General features: G+C 51.7%; 1 protein-coding gene across 1 annotated transcript; it reads left to right on the top strand.

Annotated features, from left to right (window-relative positions):
* Nucleotides 1-473: 473 nt before the first annotated feature.
* Nkx2-5 (NK2 homeobox 5) lies at nucleotides 474-7,261 on the top strand. Its single transcript, XM_052196827.1, has 3 exons — nucleotides 474-535; nucleotides 4,209-4,791; nucleotides 6,256-7,261. Exons 2-3 carry the CDS (start codon nucleotides 4,461-4,463, stop codon nucleotides 6,900-6,902), a joined length of 978 nt encoding a protein of 325 aa, XP_052052787.1. The 5' UTR covers nucleotides 474-535; nucleotides 4,209-4,460; the 3' UTR covers nucleotides 6,903-7,261.
* Nucleotides 7,262-20,212: the final 12,951 nt, after the last annotated feature.

Genomic DNA, 20,212 nt, shown 5'->3' with positions numbered 1-20,212 from the left:
TCTGCCTAATGACCTAGAAAGCAGGATTTTTGGCAGATACGGTGTGTTCAGCCAGAAATAAAAATCTGGAAACTTATTTTTCAAAAAATTAAGACAGGATAAAGCAAGAATAGAATATCACAGGAAACTCAGTCCCCACTGAGGAAGGGTAGGGTTGCTAATAGGGAGGACAGAGGAAGGTTTTCCCAGTCCGTGAAGGTAGATTATTCAGAATAGCAAAAAGCACAAACACACAAATAGCAATCAACTAGTGAACTAGTCCACAAAAATGGCATATTTGCACAACTGGATATCACTTAGCTGTGCAGATAAATGTCACGACGTGAAGGGGTTGGATAAACACTATGCTAATTGAGAGACACTAGACACAAAAGGTCACATATTGTATGAGCTTGTTTGTATGACCCACTCGGGAGATGCAAATCCCCCGGGGCGGGAAGTAGATTAGTGGTGACTGGGGCTGAGAAGGGTGCGTGGAGGTTGAAGGCTGACAGTTTCTTGGGCGTGAGTGACCGCAAATTGATTGTGGAGTACGGTGAGTGAAATCTATCTCGGTAAGGCCTTAGCAAGAAAGAAAGAAAGAAAGAAAAAGAAAAAAAGAAAAGAAAAAGAAAAAAAGAAAGGAAAAGGAAAAAGGGAAAAAGGTGGTGGTGGTTACATCTCAAATATGTTCTTATTCTGTTTCTGTTTCTGTGTATCTCTGTGTCTCCGTCTCTCAGCCCCCCCCCCTCCGCCCCTAAAGAATTCTCCTTCTGAATGACAGTGTAGGGAGACTTCCAGGTTCTCTTTCGCAGTAGGCATTCTTTTCTTCCCATTGACAAACAGGAAATGGCGATCGATCACCGCTTCTAGTCAGGGTAGGTAGCCTTGAGCGAGTCACTCTCTCCTGCGACCTTCTTCTATTAGCCAAGTGGTCTAGCAAAAGGACCCAAGGCGCACCACCTCCGAGGCTGAGTACCTGCAGCCAGAGGCGTACGGCCTTGCAGAGCGGGCCGGCCCTGCGCGACCCGCGGGAAGGAAGCACGGGCTAGGCCAGGAGGCGGCCGCGCAGCTCATCCATCAGCCGGACGAAGAGCAGAGTCGCGCTCTCCGCCCTCTGTTTGCTTTCTCGCCAATTATTGCCGTGCCGCGGCCCCTTTGTTGATACAGTAGTCCGAAAAAGTGCTAATGTTCATTTATCAGGGGGCCCGCCGGGGACTCCCTAGAGTTGCGATTCTTCCCAAAATATAAACATGGGGCGAGCGTCCCAGACAGAAACCCCCATCTGTTTCCCTGGCGCGGGCCAAGAGAGCGAGGCGTTGTTGAAGATAAAGCTACGGATAACGCAGCCTGTCTCCAATGGACGTCTCCCCGGCGCATTAATGACATTCCGGGTGATAGTTGCAGCTTATCTTTCAATTAATCATATATACCTTTCGCGGCCGGCGCTGCTGATTGCAGGAAAGGGGGGGCCTAGGCTAGGGCCGCGCCGATCGCTTTTCAATCAATAATAATTTATTTACGCAGGATGCACTGGCTACCCCGGGAATTTGACTAATCCTAAAGCACCAAGTCTTTAAAAGGTAAAGAAATAACTCCGCAGATTTTCACTGTCTCCTCCAGTCTCCTTTGTCTCTGCCCCTCCCAACGGAAGGTTGTGTTTGGCCAAGTGCTTCTTAGAGCGCGAGCCAGGTTGAACCAGCAGACCTTGGGGAGAAAGACAAGCCCCTTCCCAGCCATTGGGACACACACACACACACACACACACACACACACACACAGCAATATATAAATATATACCCTTCGTTATTGATTTGAAGACAGCCAGGAGAGAAGTCAAATTGGAAAGTGCTCTGGACAGCTCTCTGCAGAAACCCCACGGATCACCCCAATTCTGTTCTATTTGTCTCACTCTGTCCTGCTTCCTCTCCGAAGAGAAAGGCCAGGGCCTTTTCACCAAGGTTGTAGGGGTGGGAAAGTCACTGATTTTGTTCAAATTAGAAGAGTTTTCTTCCTTTTTCTTGACACCTGACCCACAGATCTGTCAACTCTGGGAGCCCTCATATCCGAAAAAGGTGATAAATCCTCACCACATTGATTTGCAAAGGAAATGTCCCCTCTCAAAACTATCTTTAAAAAAAAAAAAGACTTAAAACAGGGATCCCGGATGCGGCCCCGATATACACCGCCCCCCCCCCCAATTAAACGGTAATATTTCAGGCGTCGGCTCACACTAATCTTTCAAACTGTCATCGCGATCCGCAGGGCCAGCCGATTCACTTAACAGACTCCCAGGACCCTCGCCCGCCCGAAGCTGTTTTCAGCAAGACATTTAATTGAATCGGATGTGGCTCCTTTGCCAGACGTCACCGCCTGGGTGACAGACATCCCTCCAACCCACACAAACCAATCTCCAAAAGCGAGGAGGGTCCCGGGACAAGTTGGTTCAGAACAGCAACTGTAACTATCCAAAAGTTGTGGCAAGGGAGGGAAACAAAAAACTGGCAAAGGCAGCAGATTGCAGCAGAGAAAGGAATACAATGGAAGGCAGGGAATGGAGGGACAGAGACATCTGGGGTTCTGTACCCCACATCTCTGAAAAGGCTGCCTCTGAAGTCAGAGCTAGCAGCTTCAGAAAGCTCTGTGCTCCTTGGGTTGAGATCTCACTATGACTGCCAATCTGGCACTGACTGCAGGAGCCTGGCATTGAGTTTTCTGTACTGCCCGCACTCCACAGTCTGCCTGGAGCCTCGAACTTTGGGTTAGAGGAAAGGCAGGAAGGAACTCAAATCAGGCCTACACAGGCTGCAATGTTGACCTAGATGGTTGCCAGTGACCCACTGTCCTACCAGGAGGGACAGTTCACACTCTTCACTCAAAAAAATTTCGATCTCTGGGCTTTGGGCCCATTCATAATTAAGAGTGGCTTGTTTAGCTAACCTTTGACCCTACACCCACACCCCCTTTTTCTATTCCAAAAGCCTCTTCCCTGGTGGCCAACTAGTCCTTCATATCCTTTGCCTTCCTGACCTGACCCACAGATCTGTCAACTCTGGGAGCCCTTATATCCGAATATAGGCGATGAATCCTCACCACATTGCTTTGTGAGGGGACATTTCCCTTGCAAATGGGTGTGGTGAGGATTTATAACCTTCAGATGAAGAACCCAAGCTCTTCCAGTGGCTAGCCTTACCCGTAATACCTCCAATGGGGTAGGTTTTGCCTGGAAAAGATGCACCTTCTCTTTTTAAGATTACACGCCCCCCCCCCCCAAAAGCCTCACTCTTCTGTGTGGAGTCTGGGAGGGCCCGAGAGTTCCTTAGATCCAACTGCTTTCTTAGTACGGAACGGAACGTGGGCTCCTTCAACCCTGACAGAACCACAAGGGAACTGAAAACACCCCTCCACCTGCCGGGCTCTGTCCTCTGCCCCGTGGAGGAGTAGAAGTTTCCGTAGGCCCTGGGGATTGGGGCTAGAAAGGGTCTGGGAATTTTGTTGGTGGCCTAGGAGGGGTGAAAAACAGCAGCTTGGGCTTCCGGAGAATCCAGGCAGACACCCCCCCCCCGCCCCTCTGCGGGGAAGCTGGGCCGAACCCGGGCTGACTCCCTCACGGAAGGGTCAATTCCCCAGAGAATGCTTCTCTCTGGAGAGGTGCCCGAAAAGTCCGAAGCAGGTGGCCACTCCCTACTTCAGCAGCTCAGTCGGAAGCAGGTGGCCACTCCCACCCCACAATTAGCCACTTCACCTTTCCATTCAGCTCAGAACCCCTTGGGGCCTGACTGGAATCCTGGGTTGAATATGATCCTGTAGGTCGAATTAAACGCCGCTCCCCCTCGCCGCCCCACCCAGTTCCTTTTGATGTGTTGTTGACCGTCTGAGAACTGTCTCCTCTGTTTCTCTTCCTAAGCAGGCTTCAGTAAACAATATTGCACTCATAGTCTTGATCCCTGAAAATAACGCCCCCTCTTCTGGCTTTCTACTCATCCTCACTAGCCCATTTAGTGATAGGTGTGAAAGAATATTTATTCAAATCCTAGACCCACCCTAACCCTGTGTTTAGACCCAGCACAATAGAATCAGGTATTTTCTTTGAGTGCGTCTGGCTGGGATTTTTTCAGGCTATCGAGGAGCAATCTCCTGCAGGAGTGGGAGACTATTCCAAATGTGTCGCGGCCCCTTTAAAAAAAGCTGAGCAGGATTTTTTTTCCCTATCCCTATGTCTATATTAGGTGACGCAGAACTGCCCGTCGCTCCTGTCATCGAGGCCCCTGGCCCAATGGCAGGCTGAACCCCCCTTACTCCAGCCTGCTCCCGCCTCTTCTGCCCCTGGTGCTCTGCGCTACCTGCTGCCGCGCGCCACATCCTGGGCAGAGAGGCGGGTGAGCGGCGGGCGGCGGGCACCATGCGGAGAGGCTGTCCCCCGGGGTGGGCAGCGCCACTCTCTGCCACCCACCTGGCGCTGTGAGATCGGCGTTGCCACCATGTTCCCCAGCCCTGCGCTCACACCCACGCCCTTCTCAGTCAAAGACATCCTGAACCTGGAGCAGCAGCAGCGCAGCCTGGCGGCTGGGGACCTGTCTGCGCGCCTCGAGGCCACCCTGGCGCCCGCCTCCTGCATGCTGGCCGCCTTCAAGCCCGAGGCCTACTCCGGGCCCGAGGCGGCAGCGCCCGGCCTGGCAGAGCTGCGCGCGGAGCTGGGCCCCGCGCCTTCGCCCCCCAAGTGCTCTCCTGCCTTCCCAGCTGCTCCCACATTTTATCCTCGAGCCTACGGTGACCCTGACCCGGCCAAGGACCCTCGGGCGGATAAGAAAGGTAGGAGAACCCCAAGCCCTACCCTTCTGGAGTCGCTTTCATGCCCAAAACCCTGAGGCAGAAACCCAGGCCTGATAATAGTCTGGGTGAAGGCTGCGCGCGGGGCGTTTGGGGTGTAGGATTCCAGGTTGTCCATGATCTTCTAGCCCCGCAGTCGATCGGAAGTTTAGAGGGAACGCCGAATTCAGAGGATCAGAAAAAAGTCAGAGAGAGAGAGAGAGAGAGAGAGAGAGAGAGAGAGAGAGAGAGAGAGAGAGAGAGATTAAAAATTGTTTTCGGCCTACAAAACCCCAGTAGGTTAGGGCCTTGCTCTTGAATCTGTTACAAAGTTAAGCTAACAATCCGCGGTAGAACAAATCTTCGTATTGGAGAGTTAAAATCTCTTTCAGATTTGGGGATATTTTGAGACTCTGAGAACTGCTAAACAGAAAGCTTAGCCCCGCGGATCCTGGGCCTTGTGTAGCCCACCCTGCCTTTCCGGGCCTTGCCTCCTTTGTGCCAAAAGAGAGGAGTCTGGGGACAGGGTCGTGATTTGAAATGCGATGCTGTGGATGCCAGGAGTTGGGATTGGTTTTGTTTTTTTCAGTACAGTTTCCAGGCAGGATCAGACAAAAATTTCTATCTGGGAAATGTTGGAAAATACGGAAAGAATAAAGACACCGAGAAGTGAAGAGCAGGCTTCCGAAGGTGGCCGAATACCAGATATCTCAGAGTAGGGAGAGGGGCTCCTGGCCAGCTCTCAGAAGGAGCAGGAAGACCCAGGCCCAGCTCCTCCGGATCTGAGCAAAGCCAGAGAGGCCCAATGGCTTCTGCGAGTTAGAAAAGCATTCCGAGGTTTTCTCTAGGAGCAGAGAGAAGGTCCAGGAACATCGGAGGAGGACTAGAGAGGTTCCAGAACTGATTGCTACCGACCGGAATCCTGCAGGGCCGGTGTAGAGGCCTCTGTCCTCCCGCGGTTACTGGGAAGCCCAGAAGCCGCGCGCGCGAACATCAGCTTGCAGCCCTGCTGGAGACGCCAAGCTTTGGGCCTCCTAGTTCTTTAACTGCTTATTTAAGGACAAGCTGACCACCCGAGGGTCAAACAGGAGTATTCCTAATGTAATTCACTCCAAGCATCCGTATGATTTTATTTTATGGCCAGAAAAGCTAAATCGCGGATTGCCATGAGGACGCGAACTATCTGGGGAAGGGGTCTGGGGTGGTGAGCCTGGGAGATTTCTCTTGTTTTGTTTTGTCCTGAAGCATTTACTGAAGTAAGGTGTCCAAGTCACTTAGGCTTTTCCCAGATGCGCAATTGCGCCAACATCGAACCGTGCGAGCCCCGTGCACTCGGCGATAAGCTTAAGCGGAGCTGGGTGTCCCGCACAGGACTAGGGTGACACCCCTCCCCGCCCCCACGAGGGCCCTGAGCTCCCCGAGCCCACCGCTCTAAAGGACCATCTCTCTGCCTCTCCTCCCCATCAGAGCTGTGCGCGCTGCAGAAGGCGGTGGAGCTGGACAAAGCCGAGACGGACGGCGCCGAACGACCACGCGCGCGGCGGCGACGGAAGCCACGCGTGCTCTTCTCCCAGGCGCAGGTCTACGAGCTGGAGCGGCGCTTCAAGCAGCAGCGGTACCTGTCGGCGCCCGAGCGCGATCAGCTGGCCAGCGTGCTGAAGCTCACGTCCACGCAGGTCAAGATCTGGTTCCAGAACCGCCGCTACAAGTGCAAGCGACAGCGACAGGACCAGACTCTGGAGCTGCTGGGGCCGCCGCCGCCACCCGCGCGCAGGATCGCCGTGCCGGTGCTGGTGCGCGACGGGAAGCCCTGCCTGGGGGACTCGGCAGCCTACGCCCCTGCCTACGGCGTGGGTCTCAATGCCTACGGCTACAACGCCTACCCCTACCCCGGCTACGGAGGCGCGGCCTGCAGTCCTGGCTACAGCTGCGCCGCCTACCCCGCCGCGCCCCCCGCCGCGCAGCCCCCCGTCGCCTCTGCCGCCGCCGCCGCCGCCGCCGCCAACGGCAACTTCGTGAACTTCGGCGTCGGGGACTTGAACACCGTGCAGAGTCCCGGGATGCCGCAGGGCAATTCGGGTGTCTCCACGCTGCACGGCATCCGAGCGTGGTAGGGAAAGAGCCCGTTTGGGGCGCCCCGGACCTACTCCCACCTTTAGGAGAAGGACGATGACTCCGGGGGATGGAAAGGCTCCCGCTCTGTCCCGTCCCTCGGATTACACACCCACCCTCGCGCAGACCTGGGACCTTTCTCCGATCCATCCCTCTTTGTTGACGTAGCCTGGTGTCTCGGCCCTGGCAGAGCCCTTCCAGGGACACGGTCACCCTCTACGGATCCCACACTAGGACCCGGAGCCCGGGCCGGGCGCCCGGGCCCTGGGTTGCCTTGCCGCCGCCCACCCACCCGTATTTATGTTTTTACCTGTTGCTGTAAGAAATGAGAACCCTCTTCCCATTAAAGTGAGTGCGCTAACGCACGCGTGCTTCTTTTAGGATTTTAGCGAGCACAGAGGCCTCCTCCAGGTCTCCGCATAGGACACATTAATAGAACCTGCACCGATAAAACCTAATGCACCCCGCGCCCCTTGTTGGGGGTTTTCTGAGGTATTTTCGGAGGGGCGGCCTTTTTTTCAAGGTTAGCCGCGGAGGGCGTGAGGGGTTTTATGACTTGTGAGTATATTGTGGGTATAGAGGGTCAGCGACGTCTCGCATCAAAGAGGGAGTAAACGCTGACCGCAGAGTGCCCAACCTCAGCCCAACCTGCCTCACTGTTGCTGGGCGTCGAGGGAAGAGCAGCACCCTAAGTCGGCTTCCTTAACGCCACAGCCCTTGTCCAGCTTCCCTGACTCTGCCCCTCATTGGAAGCCCACGGGGTCCTTTGTCAGCCTCAGGAGCTGATCCCAGAGGCCGAACCTAAACCGGGCGGGAGATGATGCTCACATATAGCTCGGTTTGGGATGGGGGCTGTGGGGTGGGGGGACTGTGAAAGTCCGGGCGCGCATTAGGGGGCGATTCTCCAGCCCGACTGGCATCTTCTCTCGGTAATTTCACTGTAGTTAACACAGCTTCGATTGACCAACATAACCAACCGCTCTTTTACACAGGAGAGAAGAGGTTTGGTAAAAATCGGGCAAAGACTTGTAGCGGGGCTTGCCTGCTGAGCGGCTCACGTTTTTCTACTTCAGTGTCTCTAACCCCAGTATTCAGGGCCAGATAACTAACCTCTCCTTCGAAATCAGAGTGAATCCTGCCTTTGACCACTGCTCTGGAGGCGGCAAAGTCCGCAGGGCCAGCACCCCTATATGCAGCCACGACATTGCTGTAGAGTTTAGGACGCAGACTCTGCAGTAAGCCCATGATGCCCGGCTTAGTGAGGCCGGGTCAGGAGTCGGCATTCTGCCGCAGCGGGAAACCAAGCAGCTTGCTAATGTCACCTCCTAACCCCCATCGTGAAGGAGGTGACCGTCAGGATGGTCATTTAGGGCCCTAGAGGATATGCAGAGGGTAAAGATGCAGTTGTATGCAAATAGTTGCCCGCACCAGCGTTCTGGGCTGGGCCGTGTAAACAGAGAGGAAAAAGTCTGCTCTCCACCCCCACCCCTACTCCTGCACACCTGAGGAAGGCTGCGCTGCTGCCCACGTAGTCAGCGCAGCCTCTAGCATTCCATTTCCTGGGTCTAAACTAATCCATTCTGCTTGCATCCCGGGATAACTGTAAATGTCCTTAACATGTGATTGCTTGTTCCTTTTGAGACTCCTAAGTAAGGTTACCGAGTTCCTGCACTCTGTGGATGACAGACAGCATCCCGGTTACAGTGTCCAAAGGCTGGACACACTTGCCAGTGTGCTTTGTGAGGTTCTCTGCTGCTGCCTGCAAGGCAGGGGCTCTGACAGCTCAGGTAGGGTAGCACTCTACCATTGATCAGCCCAGGCGCCCAACACACGTTCTAATTCAGTCTGGAAAATCCTCCGCAAATCACCCACATTCTCGCTCTTACTAAGATTACGTTTTATTGGCTTTCCGGGGGTCCTTCGGGTCCTTCGAGGCTCAGCACCACCGTCGCCGTCGCAGCCGTCTCCTTCACCTTATGTTTGTGTCCAATAACATTACAGTAAGATTTTTTTTTAAACTAACATTATGTATCACCTCTGCTCTCCTCACTCCCCTCAGTGCCCCGAGTCTTGGAGGGTTTTTCCGTGATGTCTCCTTTTGCATCTCCTCTCGTTCAGGGATCCAAAGACTGAAAGTTTTGTTTGCTTGCCTGTTTTTGGAGGTGGGGTTTCTCTGTGTAGCCCTGGCTGTTCTGGAACTCAGTCAGTAAACCAGGCTGATCCTGACTCAGAAATCCCCCTTCTCCTCTGCTGGGTGGGATTAAAGGTCTGTGCCACCAGCTCCTTTGGCCAGGCCTATTTTTACTAAGGAAGCTGAAGAGGGCTGTGGCTTCCTGGTACCAATAAAAGGGTCGTCTAAAACTAGGCCCAAAAGGGGAATTCTTTCTAGAATTTCTGGAGTCTAATCCACTCGTATTTGCGTTCAATACAGTTTCTAAAGGAGAAACTGCATTCATCTTGGATCCTGAGGAGGTGCTAAAGGATCTAAAGGTTCTAAAGGAAGAGCCGGATGATTGTGAGTCGGGGCCCACAAGCCAGGTGAATCCCACTCCCACGCAGGCTTGTTACTCCCATTGGCCAGCAACAGTTGTCTCCCTGGAGCTGCGCACTGAAGGAGTTTTCAGTCCCTGGATCAAGGCAACCTTGGGTCAGGAGGGCCCTAAACTAACGCACTGAGAGCCCTCCTCGATCTCCCCTCCCCCATTCAAGTCCCTGCTAGTTTTGTTTTTCAATTGTCACGCAAAGGATGTGTGCAGGATAAGAAGATTTAACTAGGATGAAAACATGGGAAGGAGGGCCCGTCAAGAGGCAGACCTCAGCCGTGAGGAGGTGCAGGTCTGGCGTCGGTCTGAAAGCACAGGGAGCTAGTTTCACTTTTTTTTTTTTTTAAAAAAAAAACCTCTCGAACAGACTTTGCACAGTTTAAAAATATTTTGAGAAAAATAGTACTGGAGGAGGTGAGCTCCTGGAATTGGAGTCCAGCAGGTGAAGCCAGGTCACCCAGCCCAAGGTTGGCCGGATTAGAAATTGGAACACTACCTTTCTTAATTAGAGTAGCTCCGCCTTCTTTATTAACATGATTATTGTTGCTTTTGTGTGTGCATGCAGGGGCACTGGGGTAGAGAGGGGAAGGAGAGAGAGAGAGAGAGAGAGAGAGAGAGAGAGAGAGAGAGGGGGGGGGGGAGAGGGAGAGGGAGAGGGAGAGGGAGAGGGAGAGGTCTCATCACACACCTGTGGCACCCTGGGCTCCTAGGAGGACTTGTTCTACTGACCCTGCCTTCTCATTTTGCTTAAATTGTCCCAGAAGCCAAGACCAGGTTGTATATCTAAATACCACTATTTAGCCAAACAGAGGAGACCTTAGGACCCAGACCTGAGAAGCAACCACATGTGGCCCCTCAGGTCTTTGAGACTTTCTAAAACAGTTTCCCCCAATTCTCTCCACCACCAGCAGGTCTTGGCTGGAGACAGCAGCCCACAGTGGGTGTCCCAGTCTTTTAGACTGGGCTCCTGGAGAAAGGATCTGTGACCTGGTATCATTGAGTCATTCACAGAGGTGAACAGTGAACTGACTGCTTGTGGGCTTTGAGCCCTCTGAGTAGTAGTGTTGGGAAGACAGGTGAAGAGGAAGTCACCTTGCCCCCATCCCCAAAGGAGCAGGAGCTGCCCAAGGGTACAGGGCCAGAGCTTGCCTCCAAATGCCAGCAACCCAGCTCCAGGGCATCTTTCCGTGTGCTGCTTGGTCAGGGCTGGCCAAGAGCAGACACCAAAAAAGGTCTTTTAGTCAGTTAAGCAACACAGTGATGAGATTAACTCCCAGCTGGTGGGAGATTTCCTCATCCTCCCTCCCCAAAACTCCTCATGCCTTCCTCAACAGGAAGGCATTCTAGCTGTCTCAGCTCTCGGATTACTAGATTGCTAGTCCAACCTCTGACTCCATTTGCTGTGTTTCAGAGGAGAGTCTGGCCCCAGATTATTGTGAGCATTGAAGGAAGTAACACAAGGTGGTAAGCCAGAGCCAGCACAACGTCGATCCCCTATTTATACGGCTGTGAGGAAGTCTCTATGCCTTACACCCTCTGGTACAGGCTGGAGGTGGGGTGGGGTGCTGACTCTACATCTCTGTTATCATCTTCCCAGGAGGAAATCGACAGCCAGACAAGTTAAAGACATCACCTACCTAAGGCCACTCAGGTTTGAATCCAGAAGGTTCCAGAAGGACTCCCTAGGCACTCAGTGGCAGTCCTCAAAGCTGACAACACACACCCCCCGCCCCGCCCCGAGCCCCTGCCTGCCCAGCTTCAGGATGGATCGCTAGGTCAGGGTAAGACTGTATCCCTGAGCAGGAGGTGGGCTCCAGTTCTTGACATGGGAGAAACCTGGCGTCAGGTTTCTAGGCCCTGCTCCTTGGTGACTCTGTATTCATTGTGATCCAGGGCAGAGACACAGCCTGGCAGCACTTTTTTTTTTTTAAAGATTCATTTATTTTTATATGTAAGTACACCGTAGCTGTCTTCAGACACTCCAGAGGAGGGTGTCAGATCCCATGACAGATGGTTGTGAGCCACCATGTGGTTGCTGGGATTTGAACTCAGGACCTTTGGAAGAGCAGTCGGTGAGTGCTCTTAACCACTGAGCCATCTCTCCAGCCCCCTGGCAGCACTTAAGAACCCAGGGAGTCAGCAGAGAGGGGCTGGTAGGGAGCCCCTTGCTTTGACCCAGAAGACAAAAGGTCTGAGACATTTTCTTTGCTTAGATTTCAGACTGCCCCATTGGTTGGTGACACCCTGCAGGAAAAGAAGGAGGGAGACCCAGGCCACAGTGCAGTGGCAGTTGTGAGATCACTCCTTGGCTTCATTGTACAGTGACAGGGAAGTAAGGTCTTGTATCTTGCCCTGTCCCTAACACTCAAGAAATAGCTAAGCCGAGGAGGCTGACCCCAGCCCTCTGCTATCTGGCAGAGCAGCCAGCCTCCAGCCAGCCCCGACTGCGTCCGTCCGGCTTGGTGAGGACCACACTTGGCACAGGTTGGCTCTGCTGCTCCTGCTGTTCAGGCTTCTACACTGACAGTGGGGTAAAGAGGCACGTAGAAACCTTGTATGACCTCCCTCCCTTAGGAAGCATGACTCCCTGGTGACTTTGGTGTAGACCCCTCCTCGCATTTGAAAGAGGAGTTTGGGGCTGGAGAGATGGTTCTGTGGTTAGGGGCACTTGTTGCTCTTGCACAGGACAAAGCTTGGTTCCAGGCACCCGCCTGGTGGTTCAAGGCCATCTGTAACTTCAGTTCCAGTGGATGATGTCCTCAGGCACTGCGTGCAGGTGGTGGACACACCCACAGACATAAAATAAGAATAAAATAGAAGTTTCCTCTTCTACTGAAAACCCATCAAACATTACAAAGGTCACCTTATTTGCCCCCGTTGAACCGTTCCCACTGTCCAGTTTCCTAATGGACTAGTAGAAGCACCTACAAACGCTCCTGGGGAACATTTGAGGTTTATAATATATGCGTGCTTGCCACTTCACGATGCCCCTGAAAGGCTCATGGACCCATGCAATCCCGAAGTGCTCCAGATGCCAGCATGCCCTCTGTAACTTCAGAAGTTTAGAGATGAGAGGGGAAACTGGGCGGATTGCTCAGTGGTTAGAGCACTCATTGCTTTTGCAGAAGATCTGGGTTTGGTTACCAGAACCCACATGAAGTTACAACCATTTGTAACTCCAGTTCCAAATGATGCCTCCAAAGACTGCCCTCATGTGGTACACAGACAAACATTTAGGCAAAACACTCAGACACATAAAATGAAAGCAAAGAAGATATTTTTTAAAATGAAGGAAAATTCAGAGAAAGTATGAGGGTCTAAGAATAGACAGGGTATTTACAATAAGCGAGGCAGGGAGATCTTTCCCTATTGGACAAGGAAGCAGGTAATATCGCCGTGTGACGTCAAGGAGACCGACTGTCAGTGAAGTAGAAGCGTGCCCAGAATCAGAACCACACAGGACGGGAGACAAGTGTGCTTCTGAAGGTCAGTGGGGAAAGTGTGCATTTTCTATAAATGATCCTCACATCCTGGAGCTAACACATCCCAGCCCCACCAAGCCTCTGAGGCAGGCGCTTGAAGATCATGTGGCTGTAAGTTTCTGTAAGACACAGACCAAATGGAATCAAGTCCCTACCTCACAGCACTCACATCACATCCGGGTTGGAAATAAACCTGTGTAAAATAAGTCTCCCCAACATCTAGGGATAATGTTGGAAAATGTTCCTAGGCCGCAGGGTAGGAAAAAAACACAGGGCCAGAGGGAAAGGTTTAAACCAGCGCTCTCTAAGACAGCGCACAGAGTGGGAGACAGGGCAAACTGGAGTGGGAAGAAGTGCTTGGCCGTGTGTGTGTGTGTGTGTGTGTGTGTGTGTGTGTGTGTGTGTGTGAATTGACACCCAGAGTACCTAGTAAGATTCAGTAACTCCTCATTCCTGTCCCACTTTAGTCTCTGGCTTCCTTAGCATTAGTGGAGCTTCGCACATTCCCGCAGGGCTTCCCACTGCTTGTTCCCTAGATGGATACCTGCCTGGTGAACGTCTCCTCTTAAGTCTTTACTCCAATGTTATCTTATCAGAAGGTCCATCCTGGGTATTCCATTTATTTTGTTTTATTTTATTTACTTTAATTGAGACAGGGTCTATTACGTAGCTCTGGCTGTCTTGGAACTTGCTAGGTAGACTAGGCTGGCAGAGATCCCACAGAGATCCACCTGCCTCAGCCTCCTGAGGGCTGGGATTAAAGGTGTGTGCCACCATGCCCAGCCTTCTGGGCATTCCATTTAAGACATCTATCTATACACAGTCCTGGTGGCCTCTGTCTGCTATGCTGTTTTTCCTCCATTAGCTTTTATGACTCCTGTACATTTGTATGCTGGGCATTGAGGAAGTGATGGATGAATATGATGGATGGGTGGATGGATGGATGGATGGATGGATGGATGGATGGGTATGATGTATGGATGGATGGGTACATATAGAACACCCAGATATTTTATACCGTCTAATGGGCAATTTTATGCCAAATGTCACGTTTCCAACATGTGCCCACTCCTGGCTCACAGCACCTCTGCATGGTGAGCCCATCTGCTGTTTACACAGAAAATGGGAGCGAAGTGGGTGCACAGAACCAAGGAGTTCACAGGACCTGGGTGAGAACTCTGTCTCTCTGACCCACATCGGTCCATCACACAAACCATTCTGGGGAGAGGACTGGTGGGGAGCTGGAGCGGCATATACCACAGGAGAATCTCCCTCAGACCTCACATGAGCTTTGCACACAGGATCACATGAGGAGTACAGTTAGCTCAATGCCAAATTTACAGTACCAGGAAATGGATGGTTTGCACCTCATTCCTTCAAATGTTCACGACTCAAGCTTTTATACAATATAAATGGGCACGGATGCCCAGAATCCAGCATCCAGGAAGCTGAGGCTGGATCTCAAGTTCAAAGCCACCCTGGGCTGCATAATGAAACCTTTCCTTCAGAAAAACTACATAAATAAGCTTTGACTTCCTTATAATCCATCTTTTACAATGTACATTGCAACGCAAGATAAAGCCTTAACGTACAGGTAAGTATACATAGCATGTTTGAGAGAGACTAGGCACTATGGGCCGAGGCCAGAGGAGGTGGTGCTCTGGTCACTGTCTGCATAGCTGTAGCAGAAGCTCCACACAATGGTACTCTGCTGGAAATTCCCAGATCCTGGAACATAACTGCAGAATCTGGATCAAATATTGACTACTTAGCACTACTAATTTTTAAAAAAGTGTGTGAGTGTGTGTGTGCATTTATGTACATGTGTATGTGCATGTATATGTATGTGTTCATGTGTGTATGTGCTTATATGTATGTGCATGTGCGTATGCATGTGTATGGTCATGTATACAGCAAACATTCTGCATCTGTATGTGGAGGCCAGGAGACAACACTGGGTATCATCCTCAGAAATACCATCACCATCCTTTGGGGTGGGGTCTCTCACTGATCTGGAGGTTGGATGAGCGGGATGCCCTGGCTGGCCAGAGTCCAGGGATCTGCCTGTTTCCACCTCCTATTTGTATCACAAATGTGGGCTACCTGTGGGCTTAGAGTTTTGTAAGACCTAATTTTAATATTGGTTTCTACATGCTTTGATGTCTCCCCTTCTAGCCCACTGTCCAAAGGCAGGGGAGAAAAGATGATAAACAGGACATGGGGATGTGGAACAGTTTAAAGTATTGTCAGGATACCAAACATGACTTAGCAGCGGTGGTGTGATCCAGCAGAAACAGCCAGGCCTCTACCAGATCAACATGGGTCAACGGGGATCAGCTGGGACACCAGGAGAAGCTCTCTGCCATTCCTCTCTCAACAAAACAAAGATCAGCAAAGACATGAGACCAAGGAAGCACCGTGAGGCTAGCTATGCAAGTATACTGTCACTGTCACTGTCTATTGAGTCCCATTTACACTCTCACCAAATATCACATGTCCTCCCAAGGGTCTTGCATCAGCAAAACACCACGTGAGTACAGCATCACATGACAAACCTAGAAACTGAAGTGGTTCAGCCACCGTGCACAGCTGCTTTTACTCTTCCCTGTGTGTCTGGGTTTGCTTACCAACTGAGCTATCTCCCCAGCCCCTGGCCTCCTTGGCTTCGGAATATAGCCACCACTGTGAGACGCTCACAGGATCACGATTCTCAGTGCCATCTTCAGAGCTCGCTCATCTGCCTTCCGGGCTTAGAGTCTGGAGATCAGGTTGATGTGTGGAGTCTGGGCAGCACTGTGAATGAGCTGTGATCTAGGAGAGTATTTGGGATACAGTTTCTGTCTCCAGAAACTCCAGGCTTGTCTCTCCTAGACACAGCAAATGCTCAGCCTCTGGGCTGCGGACAGAGCTGAGTGAGTCCAGAGCAAAGCAGGAAGCTAGACTAGCTGAGTGGACAAACTCTGGGTTCAAGTGAGACACCCTGCCTTGAAACAGAAGATGGAGAGCAACTGACAGGCAAACGCACGCAGCAAATGCACATACACACACATAGATAGCAACAAACAATCAAATACACATACACACATATACATGTTGTGTTTTTGTTTTGTCTTGAGGGCAGTTCACAGTAAGGGAAGACAAGTTCTCCTCCTCTTCCTTCTCCTCCTCCTCTTCTTCCTCCTCCTTCTCCTCCTCCTCTTCTTCCTTCTCCTTCCCCTCCTTCTCCTCCTCTTCTCCGCCTCTTCCTTCTCCTTCTCCGCCTCTTCCTTCTCTTCTTCCTCCTCCTCCTCTTCTTCCTCCTCCTTCTCTTTCTCCTCATCTTCTTCTTCTTCCTCCTCCTCCTCCTCTTCCTCCTCCTCCTCCTCCCAGTCCTGTAGGGTAGCCTGGGTGATCTGCTCAAAACCAGCATCAGCCAGGTGCAATCTGATGTTTCAGTAGCCAAGACAGGGAAATATATCACTATCAAAAACTAAACAAAAACAAACAAATAAACCAAGGAGGGAGTGAGAATTCTGTATCACACGGATGTGAGTGCTTCAATCCACCCATCCCCCACCCCACCCCCACCCCTACCTCCACATCTACCCTGTCTCTCCATTGCCCTCTCCAGATCACATAAGCCACACCTCAGAGGTTCTTTTGCTCCCAACACCCCTTCCTCTTAGCTTGTATGCCTTCAGGATTCAAATGCTACTTCTCAATGTGGACATGCGGAGCAGTGTCCGACTGAGTCCTGAGTTCTGAGATCTGTCACCTGTGTGCTGGCTCAGCAGCAGATGTGGGACAGCAGGAACGGTGTCGTCATGCTATCTGCAGTTACAAAGGACCAAGCTGCACCTGCCATTCTGCAGTGAGCACTCACAGTCACCCTGCACACAGACACTGTCACCCTCTTCAGTTTTTATTGATGAGGCTCGAGTCTCCGCCCACAGGATAGAGGGAAGGAATAAACATCTGAGCGGGCTCAAACATCAGAGCCAGTGCCTTGGTGAGCATGGTCCCACGGGGCCTCTGAGTGGTCACTGTTGCTGGGCACAGTAAATATGGAGCACATGCAGGGGTTCAACCTGGAGGTTTCCTGTGAGTGTGTGTGATAGTCTGTGTGGACTAGTGCCACAATCTTGGTGTCAATGTAGCAATATTAAGAGGCAGTGGTACCTTTAAATGATGGAGTCTACAGAGAGGGAGGTGTGGGGTCACTGGAAAGGAATAACACAATGTATATGGTACTTCAGTTGTCTGCTGGCATCCGGTCTTACTGTATGACCAAGCTCCTGTCACCTGCCGCGACACGGCACAGCTGGAAGGGCCTCACCAGAGCCTGCATCATGTGGTTTGGCCTTTTGGTCTCTAAAAGCATTTGCCAAATAAACCCATTTTCTTTATAAATTGGCTGTGGTTTTTTGTTTCTTTTGAGACGAGGTTTTACTGTATAGCCCTGCCTAGCCTAGAACTTCTGATGTAGAGCAGGCTGACCTTGAACTCATATATCTGTCTGCTTCTGCCTCTCAAGTGCTGGGATTACAGGCCTTTGCCATCCCACTGGCCCAACCTGTGGTGTTTTATTACACTAACAAACAATGGACAAATACAAGGCTGAGAATTAGACACATTCTATGGGGAAAGGAAGGAGGTTAGACAGGCATAGCAGTAGCATCCATGGAAACGAAGTTCCCAGTGAAGTTCCAAGGTATCAAACTATGTGGAGCCACCTGTGGTCCAGCTGCCCGCTCCGTGACACTCTGTCCCCTTTAAGGGTGAACCCCAAGGAGTCTCATCTTGCTGCACCTGAAACCGGGCCCCCGGTTCACAGATGGGGCAGAGCCATCTGGAGGACAAGGGCTTTAAACCTGACAGTCCGCCCTCCAGAAAATTAGCACGCCGGACCTGCGGGAATCATCTTCAAAGCCAGAGAATCATTTAAGCGCACGTGGGGAAGGGCGGATAGAGCCCCAACCAGATGGTTGGACTGCCTGTTCTCTCATGAGATGAGGAGCCTTTCCCTCACAGCTGTCCAGGCTGTGGGCTGAACTCAAGACCTGGAATTCATTGTCTGCTCTTTCATCCAAGCCTCTGGGACCTGCGGTCTGGAGTCAAGTGCAGGTTGAGGCTCAGGGGACCGTGGCAGGTGAGGTGAGCGGTTAGCCTCAGAATCCTGCTGCCTGGCTCCCTTTCCGCTCCTGGTCATTTTAGCAGCAGCACTGCCATCTTCCCCAGGCTGTGCTTGCTGGGAGCATCAGTCTCCAAAGGACTAGACATGGAGTATTTTCAAAGGCAAGGTCCCGACTGACTGGGACGCCCGCTCTGTATGAGTGAGTCCCCTGAAATGTCACTGGGAAGCCAAGAAAATGGACATGAGCTGGGCAACAGCGAGGACCCGTAAAGAAAGAATTGGTGCAGTGCCACCATGACACACATGCAAACAGACTGGCTGCACATGAATAAAGGCTCTGTGCATCAAAAGATGCCAGGGACAGAACAAAAGACTTTGTGGGGTGGGAAGAAGGGAGAGTCTGTCTGCAGACAGCACATCTATGAGTCCCCCCTATCCCCACCTTTGGCTTTTTGAGACAGGGTCTCACTGTCCTGCAAGTGACTATATAGACTAGGCTGGCCTCATACTCACAGAGATCCCCCTGCCTCTGCCTCCTGAGTGCTGAGATTAAAGGCATGTGCCATCATGTCTGGCTCTCTGCTATGAATCTTAATCCAAAACATTCAACAGTCTGCTGCAACTCATTAGCCACAGGAAACAAGCACCCCGATTTTCAGACAGGCAGGTGAGTTGAACAGACATTTTCCCAAAGAAGTCCCACAAATGCTGACACATACACAGGAATCTGTCCAGCATCGTCAATCAGGGCTCCAGGGTGGAGCCAGGGCTGGATGTCCCCTCCTTCCTGTAGGATGCAGGGGAATGGTGCCTTCCTGATGGAGGTACAGCTTCTAGCAGTGACAGCACAGCAAGCTTCAGACAGTGAGACAATGGCGCATCATAAGTTACAGCAAATATACTTACGACCAAAAGAAATGGAAGGGAGCAGAAGAGGTGTTGGGGAGACCTGGGTTCACAACAATGTACACACCAAACAGTCCATCAGCGACAATGGAGAATAAACTATCCACTAGAACTCACAATGGATGCTCACCATACATGAAAAGGACCCAGCATGTGCTGTCCACACACACTGGACACTCACGCATGCCTCCCATGCATGTTCATCTTATGCTCTACGCTCATGGTGGGCACACCATGTGCTCTGCCAGGAATAAAAAGGAAGTGGACTCTGGCTACACTGGGGCTCAGAGCCCAAGCCTGCCTACTGGCCAGCAGCCCCCTGCGATGGCAGTTCATTCCCACAAGAAGCAAGACACTGGGAAAGGAGGAGCCAGCCTGGCTACAGAGCCCCCATCCCTGAACTGTGTGACTAGTGTCAGCCTACTTCCTGTTTTCCCAGCAGACTGTGAGCAGTGTTACCTAAGTACCCAGGCAAGCCACATGCCCAGGAACAACCTTGGCTCTAGACTCCTGAAGCCATGACAGCACGGGCATACGATTAGTGGAGCAGCTGGGACAGAGGTCTTCCTGCCGCCACTTGTACCAGGGAGCCAGGAGGCTCCACAGCCTTCTGTGCACAGACCCTGCCAGAGGAGAGTTGGTCTTAAAGGAGTACGGACACAGGCTTACAGGCCCACAGGAGGGACAACCTCCAGCCAGAGACAGCAAGACCAACTAGCACCAGAGATAACCAGATGCCGAAAGGCAAGCACAAGAACCCTACTAACAGAAACCAAGGCTACTTGGCAACATCAGAACCCAGTTCTCTTGTCACAGCAAGTCCGGGATACCCCAACACACCGGAAAAGTAAGAGTTGGATTTAAAATTGTATCTAATGATGCTGATAGAGGGCTTCAAAAAAGACTTAAATAACTCCCTTAAAGAAATACAGGAGAGCTGGGCGGTGGTGGCGCACGCCTGTAATCCCAGCACTCTGGTAGGCAGAGGCAGGCGGATTTCTGAGTTCGAGGCCAGCCTGGTCTACAGAGTGAGTTCCAGGACAGCCAGGACTCCACAGAGAAACCCTGCCTCGAAAAACCAAAAAAACAAAAAACAAAACAAAACAAAACAAAAAAAACAAAAAAACCCAGAAGACCCAGCACTCTGGGAGGCAAAGGCAGGCAGATTTCTAAGTTTGAGGCCAGCCTGGTGGCCTCACAGAGTGAGTTCCAGGACAGCCAGGGCTATATACAGAGAAACCATGTCTTGAAAAAAACAAACAAAAGAA

This window comes from Apodemus sylvaticus, chromosome 10 (assembly GCF_947179515.1).
Source record: "Apodemus sylvaticus chromosome 10, mApoSyl1.1, whole genome shotgun sequence".
Lineage (NCBI taxonomy): Eukaryota > Metazoa > Chordata > Mammalia > Rodentia > Muridae > Apodemus > Apodemus sylvaticus.
The sequence above is the reverse complement of the archived record's forward strand: the minus strand, read 5'-3'. Positions and strand labels throughout refer to the sequence as shown.

What these genes read in the sequence shown, in the direction of transcription:
- Nkx2-5 (XM_052196827.1), top strand. Translation starts at nt 4,461, where the DNA reads ATGTTCCCCAGCCCTGCGCTCACACCCACGCCCTTCTCAGTCAAAGAC. An exon ending in CCCTCGGGCGGATAAGAAAG is followed by an intron (nt 4,792 to 6,255) that starts GTAGGAGAACCC and finishes CCTCCCCATCAG; the next exon opens with AGCTGTGCGCGCTGCAGAAG.